General features: G+C 35.8%; 2 protein-coding genes across 4 annotated transcripts in view; both read left to right on the plus strand.

The window, feature by feature from the left end:
* The window catches only part of LOC129429081 (uridine-cytidine kinase-like 1), a 33,661-nt gene extending 31,600 nt beyond the window's left edge, over positions 1-2,061 (plus strand). For both annotated transcript variants that reach the window (XM_055185561.2, XM_055185560.2), the window contains exon 15: positions 472-2,061. In XM_055185561.2, the coding sequence (XP_055041536.2) occupies positions 472-548 (77 nt within the window). In that variant the 3' untranslated portion in view covers positions 549-2,061. The remainder of the gene's footprint in view (positions 1-471) is intronic.
* A 253-nt stretch (positions 2,062-2,314) lies between these two features.
* The window catches only part of mpv17 (mitochondrial inner membrane protein MPV17), a 30,658-nt gene continuing 19,396 nt past the window's right edge, over positions 2,315-13,576 (plus strand). The window contains exons 1-2 of one of the 2 annotated variants that reach the window (XM_055185596.2): positions 2,315-2,522; positions 3,408-3,490. In XM_055185596.2, the coding sequence (XP_055041571.1) occupies positions 3,418-3,490 (73 nt within the window). In that variant the 5' untranslated portion in view covers positions 2,315-2,522; positions 3,408-3,417. The remainder of the gene's footprint in view (positions 2,523-3,407; positions 3,491-13,576) is intronic. The other variant, XM_055185595.2, reaches the window with a different exon arrangement.

Consider the following 13,576-nt stretch of genomic DNA (forward strand, 5'->3'; position numbering starts at 1 on the left):
TAAAAGTTTTTGTTTACATAATATATGTGGGTGTACTGTGTATAATAATTATGTATAAATACACATACACATATGCATGTATATAATTAAGAAACATTTGCATGTGTTTATATACATGTTTATATTTATATATAATCTATATTAGGTATAAATAAATATAAATATTTATTATATAAATAATAAAATTATACATTTATGTGTGTGTATTTATATAATATAATTATTATACACAGTACACACACATATATATTATGTAAACAAAAACTTTTATTCTGCAAATGATTAATCGAGACTAATCGTGAGGCAACACTAATTAGTAGCCTAGAATAAGTGCAGAATTAAAATATTTTGAACTCATTTTTTATAATGTTTGTCCAAATTGTACAACTTTAATTCCAAGTTTAAATTTGTGTTACAGCAGGGTCCAAGAGACAATACAATGTATGCTAATACAAAGCTATTGCATTCCAGGTAATTTTGGGGACCGGTATTTTGGGACTGATGCTCCTTCAGATTGGTATGAAAGTGATGATGGAATGGACTACTAAACTCATCGAGCGACCGTATATCTGCATGTATCAGAGAAGGGAACATTTTAAACACTCATCTAACTGTGGACCCATAAGTATATGCCTTAGCCTAATTTCGACGGTCAGAAATCCAAGCTTTCTTCAAAGTGCCACAAGACTGAAGAGCAATGCTAGTGTTAAATTACAGTGATAACCTCATTGGTTTAGATTTCATCATTTTGAGAATTTGAGGCATAATGCTGAAAAGGCTCTCCAGCATTTCTTCATTGGTGTTGGAAATGACATGACATATACAACAAATGGTACAAAAGCTATCACTGGGGCAGCATCCTTTAAAAAAGGTACACCTTTGTACCTAAAGAGTGCATATTAGTATCTTAAAGGTACATATTAGTACCTTTTCAAAGGGTGCAGTTTTAGTTATAGCATTTGTACTTTTTTCTGCCAGTGTCTTGTACTATTTGTCAAATAGTATGTATATAGTATATACATGTGCATTTGCATTGTTTGACTAAATCTGTCAAACCATGTAATTATTTTGTGAAAAAATATTTCAGAAAACAGAGCATTTCTGCTTAATTTTAGCCTGATGCAGTATTGGTGCTGCTTTGTCAAATATGTGCATAATGTTACTAGCAAATGCTGTTTACTGCAGTTTTCTCTGACTGCAACTACTCATAAACAACACATCTACTGTTTGTTTTACTGTATATTTTTATTGATTTGGTATATTAGCTTAAACAGCTGATTAGTGCCAATGAAAAATCTTTTATTTTGTAGTTTTTGTGTATATGTTGAAAAAATACATATTGATATGGGACTTAGACTTAGAAAATGAAGTCCAAATGATAAATAAATAATTCATTATAGTACCACAGAGGGGAAGAAAATCAGGGTAACAGGTTATGCTTTGTTGCAGCCATTTTGTGGGTTATATACTTGAATTTGAAAGTGTATATAATGTATATTTATTTTTCAGTAGTTTTGTTGCATTAAGTCTGAGTATAGCTGCTGTGCCAATATGCACGTATAGCAAGCTGTGATGCACTTAGTTATGTGAGCACTTAGTTAAGTATTTAATTACACTTACACCCCCCACCCAAAAAGAAAAAGAGTGTTGCACATTAATTCAGTGGAATTTAATTGACAGTGGATTTATATATTTTGTCCCATTTTGCAAAATGTAATCTTGAAATATACATTTTTGTCTCGGGACCCTCTATGTAATTTGTTTTTGTGTCTGTGTCCTTTATTTTTGTCTACAATGGTTAATGGTTATGGCTTGGTTATGTATTATTTTATTTAATGAAGCATAATCCGATATCAGAAAATGTACTGTATAATTTCAAACATCAATTTTTTTTCTCCCACTACAGAAATGTGTACTGTATTAATTTGGTTGTTTGTTTATGATTATCCTGGTTTTTGTTTACAAAAAATTCAGTTTGATCTTCAGTGCTGACAGCCATTCAAGTTATGTTGAATATTTTTTGTGTGTGTTTAAAAACCCAATAAAAGATCTTGTGCCTAATTATGTCTGTTTGTACAATAATTTAAAGATTTATTTTAGCATGAAATGGACAAAAGTCTTTAACTACTTTATAAAAATAAAAATATTCTATAAAAAATGCCGCCACCACAAACAAAAAACAATGTTCACGTTATGCTGCTTCTGCAAAACAAAGTATCACACACACGCTGCAATAAAGTAAAATTCGCGTTCTCTTGGGACTTTTATTTTGAAACATAAATTATCTTGTTGTCTGACGTCACGCTGCACACGTTTAGGTTTTACTTTGAGGTAAAATGAATGGCTTTACGCAGTTATCATCAGGCTGTCCTGATATGAACAGTACTGAATAAGTTGTGCTTAAATTTTACTTACAAAGTCACTTGCTCTTCTGTTTCTACTTTGGTCTCTTTGCAAGCAGTTTTCCGCTTGATTTGAGCAAAGCAAACATTTTGATATTCACTGTATCACAACGTGACAAGGTAGGAACACAGCTCCCAAATTTGTTAAGTTAGAACTGTATGTTTTTTAAAAAGTAGACATTTACATTAGTTTATTTAATTAGCAGATGCTTTTATCCAAAGCCAATTACAAATTGGGAAAAATAACATTTGTCTAAGAAGCCAACAATAAGCGTAGTATCCACATCTAACTTATGTATAGAATATAATGAAGGAAAATTTGTGGCGCGTTGACAGTAGGGGTTAGTCATGTGAATTAATTTTATTAAAGATAAAAGTGGAGTCGATAACACAGTAACCAATTTGTCAAGGGGAGTTTTTCTACAGCAAATATTGTAAGCGACAGAAATATACATTACCAGCTGTGTAAAACCTGAAAAATGTATCGTAATTTCTGACACGCGCACTTCATGTGTCCTTGATTAGGGCAAGAGCGCGAGACCCTCAGTATGCAGCTTGAAGTCACTTCTGCTAACACAGTAGTTGTCTATTAAGCTGGTTTACTTACACCTTAGATGACACAACAGTATTTGTATGACATAACTATAGATAATACAGATACATGCAGATGTTTATTTGTTATAAATCACATTGGGGCCCCCTAATGGCTCCTGATTGAGAAACATTGGATTCTGACCTTTTGCAGTGATATAGAGCTCTGAACTAACTTGAGTTCAATGGGTTGGTGGGAGGGGTTATTTTGGGTGTTTCTTGTGTGATATATAAAGGTTTAGATTTGACATAAAAATTTAATTTAATATGTTTTTCATAAAGTTCACATTTATATTTGTTAATTTAGCAGAAGTCTTTGTCTAAAGCAACTTACACATGATGATTATTTAGTATTTTAAGTTTATAATTAAAAGTTTTACATTTAATTAATTCCAGTGTCTGCTACTTTTTTAGTATTTGTCACATGGCTGGACTGTGGCGATCTTACCAGGCTCTGATGGGCAGATATCCATGGACAGTGCAGATTGTAACTGCTGGTAATCTCTGCATCTTTTCTTATGACTTCCACCTATTACTGTTTGCTGTAAACTATCCTCCATTAATTTTCCAATAAATTTTTTTGCTTTCTTTGGCCTGTGGTTGATGTTCCAATTTTCCTTTAGGTCAACTCTATCCCACAGGTCAATGAGTAAATATTTACCTTTCCTGTAAGCAGTATCACACTTCAAAAAAGCAGTATTGTTTGTGTGCGTCAATAATAGATCAGAAACACTCATCTGCTGTCTTTTGCTTGTTTGCTTGAACTTTGTCACTGCAGGTTCAACATAGTTGAAATATAAATCATGTGGGAAAGTCTATTTTTAAAGTGTTATTTTAAATAGCATGTTATTAACGTAACACCTAAACTGTAAATCATAGTGAAACGTGAAAGTTAAGTTGCATCTAAGACATTTAGATATTTTTATGTGAAATAATAATATGATAGCAACTCATGTCACAAATATTCAAAATGTTTGTGCAATTACACGTTCTGCCAGGAGATGGCAGCACAAAACAGAATATAAGCAGCTTGTCATATTAATGGCTGAAGTCCAATGTGTTGGCAAGGTGTTTCTCTTAAAGATTTCTTTGATGTTCGAATACATATGACCATGATGTTTGAATTAAAGGGTCAATATCATGTCTTTTCCGATAAATAAGAGTACTATTTGTATTATGGAAACATACTGTAGCATACAGTCTATGATTCAGACCTTTAATGACTTTTTAATAGAGGGAATTAAATCCAAGCTATTGACTTGCTTGTTTTGAGAAGTACTGCATGTACGTACAAGTTGGCATGTCATTAGGAACAAGCTAAGTTTAATTAATTCACAGAATTTAAAGATGAAGTGTGTGATTTTTTTTACGTTTTAGTGTTTTCTTTTCTCCAAGTGTAATATTTGACTTTTAACTCGTATTTCTCTGAACAATAAGTGGATGGAAGACTTTAGTGTTAACAAAGATAGGTAACACGGGTCATGAACATGAAGGAGATTTTATGACAACTGTCATTAAGTGTCATTTGTTCAATTGTGTCATTTTTAATGCAAACATGACATTGTTTGAAATGTCTTTGTTATGACAACTTGACATAAACCAATACACCATTACGTGTCATAAATCTGTCATAAACATGACATAGCAGAATAATTAGAACCTACCTAGCTGTACGAGTTAACATTACATTACATTTAAATATCATTAAGTGTTAATACTATGTCAAATAATTGTAAATACCTTAACAAAATGCAACAGACACGTCAAAAGATTATACTTAACTTTATGTATGTATGTGGACAATACATAAAAAACTGACAACGAACTTGTTCTTCCTCACACAGGGGTTTCTGAAATTTTCAGATATAGAAGAAAAATCTAACAAAACACTTTATTATTAATTTAAATAACTGTTATCCAGTGATATGGACTGATACGAATCTGTCTCTAAATGCAATAAAATTGTATTTTATCAATTTAAATTAGTGTTATTATTATTATTGAATGATTGATTTAATTGGAGGAAACATTATTAACTGAACTGAACTGAACTGAAGAATATTCATGACGGTGTTATAAAACTATTTGACAGAGTATTAACACTTAATGATATTTTAATTAAAAATTTAATTTGCATTACTGGTAAAAAGTGGCCAGTTATGTTGTCTTGGTAATGTCAAGTTGTCATGACAAGTTATGATGTATTGGTTTATGTCAAAGACATCTCAAACAATGTCATCTTGGCATTAAAAATTACATGATTAAAGAAATGACACTTTATGACAGTTGTCATAAACGTGCAAAAAATGTCCTTCCTTACACGTGTCATGTCATGTCATGATTATGAAGGTGTTGTGTCAGTCTTATGAACACACCTTCAAGTAAAGTGTTACCCAAATGGGATTATATATAAGGATATAACAAGATTGAGCACTGCTATTACTATGAATATGGGACAGTTTTGGCTAGAAGGGATACAGCTGCGATCAAAATCTTGTGAAATCTCACCGGATGAATGGTAAATGGATGGACTGCATTTATATAGCGCTTTCATAGACCAATGGGCATCCAAAGCGCTTTACAATTTGCCTCACATTCACCCATTCACTCACTCATTCATATACCGACGGCGGTGGATGAGCACTGTTTTAATCCGAATCCTACCCCAAACCCAACATTTTACGGGATTTAGGCCGTATCTGTATCCTATTTAGCCAGAACCGCTGTTTTTCATCCTGATCTTACCACAAACCTAACCCTAAACCCAACATCTCGCTAGATTTGACTGTAGCTGTATCCCCTCTAGCCAGAATCATAGGAGTCAGTGCAATGCTCAATATGGTTGCTCTGGCGACAGAAGTCCCGCCTTCCAGTTAAAAGAACCAATCATCAGTTGATAAAGAATGACAAAACTCTGTCGAGCTGCTCTACAGAGTCACATAAGGTGTTTGACAATCTGTGCACATGTGCAGTAGCTGAAACGACCTTGAAAAAAGGTTTTTAGTCCTATTTGAGCTTAAAGGGACACTCCACTTTTTTTGAAAATATGCACATTTTCCAGCTCCCCTAGAGTTAAACATTTGATTTTTACCGTTTTGGAATCCATTCAGCCGATCTATGGGTCTGGCGAACCACTTTTAGCATAGCTTAGCATAATCCATTGAATCTGATTAGACCATTAGCATCGCGCAAAAAAATAAGCAAAGAGTTTCAATATTTTTCCTATTTAAAACTTGACTCTTCTGTAGTTACATCGTGTACAAGTTGCGACTTTCTGGTGTATAATTAAGTACTTTGCTGCCGTAACATGGCTGCGACAGGCGCAATGATATTACGTAGCGCCTGAAAATATTCCTAAATAGGTCATAAATATGTTGTTTAATATTTAGCTTGTGATTTTAGAGATAAATGTATTTTCCCATTCAAGTAGATAGGGCTTTAGTCTTGCATGACTGAAATAACATTGCAAACATGGCCGCCTAGTGTCGTGACTTCCCTAAAGGAGCTTTAGTGTAAGTCAATAAGCATGTTCAGGCAAGTTATTTGGGTGTATTATAATTTACATTCACATCATTCATTTAGCAGATGCTTTACTTGAAACAACTTACACGTAAAAGAGCATTTAACATTTTGTGTGATTAATTGGAGCTAAACAGGCATTGACAACTTGACATTAAAGCTCAAAATCACCATCGGCCAGGCATTTTAGGATGCAACTTTATATAATCGAGATTACAGACGTGATCTATGATTCACCGCTTTTGTTTTCCACATCAGAAGGAGGACTTGAATATTTATAGAAACATCTTCTCTGTGGATCCAGGTTTAATATTAGACAGCAAGATGCTTGTAAAGACAGGAACGCAGGGTCATTTCAAAATTAAATACTAGATGTTCTCTAAGGTCCGGGGTTCACTTATTCGCAGATGAAAAGATCTTACCTTCAGAAATCAAATGCAATAAAACTTGTCATTCTCAGGTAAGATAGCAAACTTTGGAGAGTCTAAAATGTGTATACCAGCCGTCCCCAACATGGTGCCCACGGGCACCAGGTTTCCCGCACGGAGTCTATGAGTGCCCGCCAAAGCACTTCTATTAATACCCTCAATTTATATATTTATTTATTACATATTTTTAATATCCGTTTGACTTCATTTATGTATTATATTATATTTATTATCATTTTAAACAATAATAAAACATATTAACAAATAAAAAAAGTTTTGAGTGTTTAAAAATGTAGCCCTCCAGATTGTCTTATCCATTGTGGCAGCCCAAAAAGGTTGGAGACTCCTGGTGTACCTTATTCATATTCCATTTTATTTTATAAAGACAGTTATGAATAAGCCACCAGTGACGTATGTTTGGGGTGGGGTTGTCATATTGACTGACCAATGGAAGGTGGGAAGGGAGCGTCTGGAACACCTTTCATTATTTTTGCAACTCTATTTCGTGTTGCTAGTGTTGCAAAAATGAAATGCTTCACCTTTCAACCGTTGCACTCGCTTGAAGTGATGAATGGGTTTATTTATAACAGCTACAGATGTGAAGAGGAAGAGATTAATAAGCGAATGAATAAATAAATGGAAGGGATGAAGCCACTACATTTCCTTTTTCAAGTCATTAGCGACGCATTAACCCCATAATCCGTGCTAAATGTAGAAACTCTTTAAAAAAATCAATGTCATTCCAAGAGGGCAAATCTGAATGAATGGGGCTTGAACGTGTTTACTCGGGTAAGCCATGTCACAACAGTCTCATCAGCTAAAAGCCAAGGCTTGCTGTAGCCCGCTGCTGGTCCCAGTGGAGAACACGCTGGCTTTAGACAGATCCTTGCCAAATTGATCACAGATAATTTCACTAAGCACAAGATGCGTCAATCAGGCCTGCTCTTCCCCAGAGGCGCTCCTTCAAGGACAGATGGTTGGAAGTGTTTTCCTGACATCAGCATATTTCTTGAAGAACCGCAAGTGAGCTTACGGGATGCGTTTAGCATAGACGAGTGCCATGCTGTTGGCACGAAATGCTGGGCAGATTGCACCTGAGCGTGTGGTAAATTGAGTTTTAGTTGGCATCCGGAAATGACAATCTACTATGTTTATGGTTTATTTATTGGATGGGGTCACAGTCTTTGCTTGCTTTTTATCCCTTTGCTGAGTTTTGTTTACTTGTCATACATTTTTATTGTATGGTTTTGGGACCATATAAAAGCAAATAGAAATGGATCCTATACACTCACGTAAAGGATTATTAGGAACACCTGTTTAATTTCTTATTAATGCAATTATCTAATCAACCAATCACATGGCAGTTGCTTCAATGCATTTAGGGGTGTGGTCCTGGTCAAGACAATCCCCTGAACTCCTAACTGAATGTCAGAATGGGAAAGAAAGCTGATTTAAACCATTTCTAAAACACAAAGAATGGTGTGAACAGGGAAAAACATCCAGTATGCGGCAGTCTTGTGGGTGAAAATGCCTTGTTGATGCTAGAGGTCAGAGGAGAATGGGCTGATTGATTCAAGCTGATAGAAGAGCAACTTGACTGAAATAACCACTCGTTACAACCGAGGTATGCAGCAAAGCATTTGTAAAGCTACAACACGCACAACCTTGAGGCTGGATGGGCTAAAACAGCAGAAGACCCCACCGGTACCACTCATCTCCACTACAAACAGGAAAAAGAGGCTACAATTTGCACGAGCTCATCAAAATTGGACAGTTGAAGACTGAAAAAATGTTGCCTGGTCTGATGAGTCTCAATTTCTGTTGAGACATTCAGATGGTAGAGTCAGAATTTTGCATAAACAGAATGAGAACATGGATCCACCATGCCTTGTTACCACTGTGCAGGCTGCTGGTGGTATTATAATGATGTGGGGGATGTTTTCTTGGCACACTTTAGGCCCCTTAGTGCCAATTGAGCATTGTTTAAATGCCACAGCTTACCTGAGCATTGTTTCTGACCATGTCCATCCCTTTATGACCACCATGTACCCATCCTCTGATGGCTACTTCCAGCAGGATAATGCAAAATGTCACAAAGCTCAGATCATTTCAAATTGATTTCTTGAACATGACAGTGAGTTCACTGTACTAAAATGCCCCCCACAGTAACCAGATCTCAACCCAATAGAGCATCTTTGGGATGTGGTGGAACAGGAGCTTCGTGCCCTGGATGTGCATCCCACAAATCTTCATCAACTGCAAGATGCTATCCTATCAATATGGGCCAACATTTCTAAAGAATGCTTTCAGCACCTTGTTGAATCAATGCCACATAGAGTTAAGGCAGTTCTGAAGGCGAAAGGGGGTCAAACACAGTATTAGTATGGTGTTCCTAATAATCCTTTAGGTGAGTGTATGTTCACTTTCAATGAAATGTACAAAAGGTGTCCCTAGGGTCGTACTCTTTCAAAAAGTACACACTTGTGCCTAAAGAGTGCATATTAATACCTCAAATGATATGACGTAGCTCATATTGGTACCAAATGTATAAGTATATGCGCCTAAATGGTAATATTATGACATTTTTAAAGGGTGCAGCTTTTTTACATTTATTTCCGATTTTGAATCTCTTAAAAGTTGACTTTTTAGTGCCTTGGCTCACTAATGTCAAGTTGAAGCAAAAACACAAGTGTTTATTTTCATCTCACTCCACCGTGGCCCTCAGATTTCCTTCCTTCTGTCTACTATAATCAATTAGCCGGTCCTGTTTTGATAAGATGACCCAGTAAAAGCATAGCAAAGGTTCCTGGCTCTTACAGTCTGCTATACTGGATTATTAGTCTTTTCTTGACATTTTTTGAAAAGGTTAGGTCACTTAAAAGGGGCTACGATGCCTCGCTGTTAGAGCAAATTGTCCTTTGTAAACCATGATATTTGAGCAAATGCGATGAAGCAGCTGTCCTCTAAATTTAAAAGCACTTGCATATTTTTTATGTGTACAGCTCCAGTGGTTCTGGATTTGGCCACAGTACAAAATTTTAACTATCTTACAGTTTGGTCAGTCAGGGTGTATAAGAAAATGTAAGAATAATAAGGGAGTATGGATGTAATGGATACAAGTTTGGCTAAATATAGCATTTTAAATGTATGATTTATGTGAAAAAATAAAATAAACATCAAATATAGACCAATAAAAGTACAAATAACTGCCTAAATTATACCAATGCCAGGCTGATAACAGATGTGATGACTGATGTTGTAGTAGCGCTTTGATATTTTCTCATTTTTAATATCATTTTCTATCTAACATTGAATCGGGAAAATAAGCCTGGAATGGATCTGCTTCCAATAAACAACTGAATCACTAAAAATATTTATATATTAATGATAACAGTTGTGACCTCTGGGACCACAAAACCACTCATACCCATCAGCACGGGTATATTTGTAGCAATAGCCAGCAATACATTGTATGGGTCAAAATTATAGATTTTTTTTTAGGATATTAATTAAAGATCATGTTTCATGAAGATATTTGGTAAGTTTACTACTGTATAATTTAAAAAATTATTTATCATTAGTAATATGTGTTGTTAAAGGAATAGTCTACTCATTTTCAATATTAAAATATGTTATTACCTTAACTAAGAATTGTTGATACATCCCTCTATCATCTGTGTGCGTGCACGTAAGCGCTGGAGCGCGCTGCGAAGCTTCGATAGCATTTAGCTTAGCCCCATTCATTCAATGGTACCATTTAGAGATAAAGTTAGAAGTGGCCAAACACATCAACGTTTTTCCTATTTAAGACGAGTAGTTATACGAGCAAGTTTGGTGGTACAAAATAAAACGTAGCGCTTTTCTAAGCGGATTTAAAAGAGGAACTATATTTTATGGCGTAATGGCACGTTTGGGAGTACTTCGACTCGTCTGAAAAGTCCGCTCCCCTTCTCCCTCTCATAATGGGAGAGGGAGGGTGTTACTGCGCCGAGTCGAAGTACTCCCAAAAGTGCTATTACGCCATAAAATGTAGCTCCTCTTTTAAATCCGCTTAGAAAAGCGTACCACCAAACTTGCTCGTATAACTACTCGTCTTAAATAGGAAAAACGTTGATGTGTTTGGTCACTTCTAACTTGATCTCTAAATGGTACCATTGAATGAATGGGGCTAAGCTAAATGCTGACGAAGCATCGCAGCGCGCTCCAGCGCTTACGTGCACGCACACAGATGATAGAGGGATGTATCAACAATTCTTAGTTAAGGTAATAACATATTTTAATATTGAAAATGAGTAGACTGTTCCTTTAAGGACTTCATTTGTACAATTTTAAAGGCACCATCAGATTCCAGATTTTCAAAGTTGTATCTTGGCCAAATATTGTTCTATATCCCAACAAACCATATAATCAATGAAAAGTTTATTTTTTCATCTTTCAGGTGATATAAATCTTCATACTTCACACTTATGTCATGTTAAAATAAACTGATACAGTTACCTTTAATTATTTTTACAGCTTTGTTGAATGCATTTTGTCTTCTTACTTGAGGGACAGCACCACCGTTTTTCGATATTTTACTATGTTCTGGCCTCAACTTGGACGGATTGATACATGCCTGTCTTTTTTCAATGTGCGCACTTGATCTTTGTACAGCGCGTCCTGAATGTGTTAGCATTTAGCCTAGCCCCATTCATTCCTTAGGATCCAAACAGGGATGAATTTAGACGCCACCAAACACTTCCATGTTTTCCCTATTTAAAGACTGTTACATAAGTAGTTAGACAAGTATGTGTGGTGGCACAAGGTTAAATGTGGCGATTTTTTAAAGCGGATAAAAAATCTGAGCTATGTTGTACGACGGAAGACCACTTAATTTCCAGCACTTCGACCTCGGCACGCAGTATCATCACTTTTGACTACTCCTCCTCTCGTTCAAACTTTCATCAATATTAGGTCGAAGTGGTGCAAACTAGGTGCTCTTCCTCCAAAAAATATAGTTCTCATTTTTTATCTGCTTAAAATATCGCCACGTTTTATTTTGTGCCACCATACCAAAGATTAAGTGCACGCATTGAAAAAAGATAGGTATGTATTAATTAGTCTAAGTTGAGGTAAGAACGTAAAATATTGAAAAACTGTGGTGTTTTTATTTAACTGTAACTTTCTTTACAAACTTTTGTGCATATCGTCCTTAGTGGCCTTGTTTCAAAAGCCAGGTTTTCTGTGAATTCTGTGGTAATTATGAAGAAAAAGTTAATCTATAAGCAGTGTTAGTCTCACAAACCCACTGCTGGTGCAGTCAGTCCTCTTAGTCATATCACACTGAGTCACCACAACAGTGTTTGCCGTAGACTGCGGTGCCAGCGCTCATAAGTTGTAGTTTATAAAAAACGATCGGAGAGTCTTGCATTGCATCCTGCTGTGTTTGTGTGGGGTTGATTGAAAGTGTGACACAAATTAGGTTAGGATTTACCCTGCTGTGCCCGTTGACAACCTGCTGGAGAGAAACCAGAGTTCCCAGCATCGTTCTCTCTCGCGGGGATATCATCACAAACTTAGCTCTTGCCAGGGCATGCTGTGCACAATAGATGCTTTTTCCAGCCCGCCAACTGAAAGCGGTTTGCTATTTGTTTTGGGCAATGACCTCACTTATCAAAAGTAGATCCACCCGATTGAGGTTACATTGCACTAGGCTAGCAAAAGTTACTGTTGAGGCTGGTATTAACATAGAGCAGTGTGATGAACAGCAAGTTAAGAAAGCTCTTCATGCTCAGTGTATATACAGCTTGTATATTTTGCTGTATATGATGACAGAATGCTTATTTTGATGAACTGTTCCTTTAAAGGGACACACTTTTTTGAAAATATGCTTATTTTCCAGCTCCCCTTGAGTTAAACATTCAATTTTTACAGTTTTGGAATCCATTCAGCTGATCTCTGGGTCTGGCGCTACCACTTTTAGCATAGCTTAGCATAATCCATTGAATCTGATTAGACCATTAGCATCATGCTTAAAAATAACCAAAGAGTTTCGATATTTTTCTTCTTCTTTAAAACTTGACTCTTCTTTAGTTACATCGTGTACTAAGACCGACAAAAAATTAAAGGTTGTGATTTTCTAGGCAGATATGGCTAGGAACTATACTCTCATTCTGGTGTTATAATCAAGGACTTTGCTGCCATAACATGGCTGCATGAGGCGCAATGATATTACACAGTACCCTGCTATCGAAAGATACTAAGGGGACTATTCTCGGGCAGTGCATAATATCACTACGGCTGCTGCAGCCATGTTACAGCAGCAAAGTCCTTGATTATTACGCCAGAATGAGAGTATAGTTACTAGCCATATCTGCCCAGAAAATCGCAACTTTTAATTTTCCGTCGATCTTTGTACACGATGTAACTACAGAAGAGTCAAGTTTTAAATAGGAAAAATATAGAAACTCTGGTTATTTTTTATCGCAATGCTAATGGTCTAATCAGATTCAATTAATTATGCTAAGCTATGCTAAAAGTGGTAGCACCAGAACCGGAGATCGGCTAAATGGATTCCAAAACGGTAAAAATCAAATGTTTAAATCTAGGGGAGCAGGAAAATGAGCAGATTTTTTAAAAAAAGTGTAGTGTCCCTTT

The sequence above is a fragment of the Misgurnus anguillicaudatus genome, chromosome 18 (assembly GCF_027580225.2).
Source record: "Misgurnus anguillicaudatus chromosome 18, ASM2758022v2, whole genome shotgun sequence".
Lineage (NCBI taxonomy): Eukaryota > Metazoa > Chordata > Actinopteri > Cypriniformes > Cobitidae > Misgurnus > Misgurnus anguillicaudatus.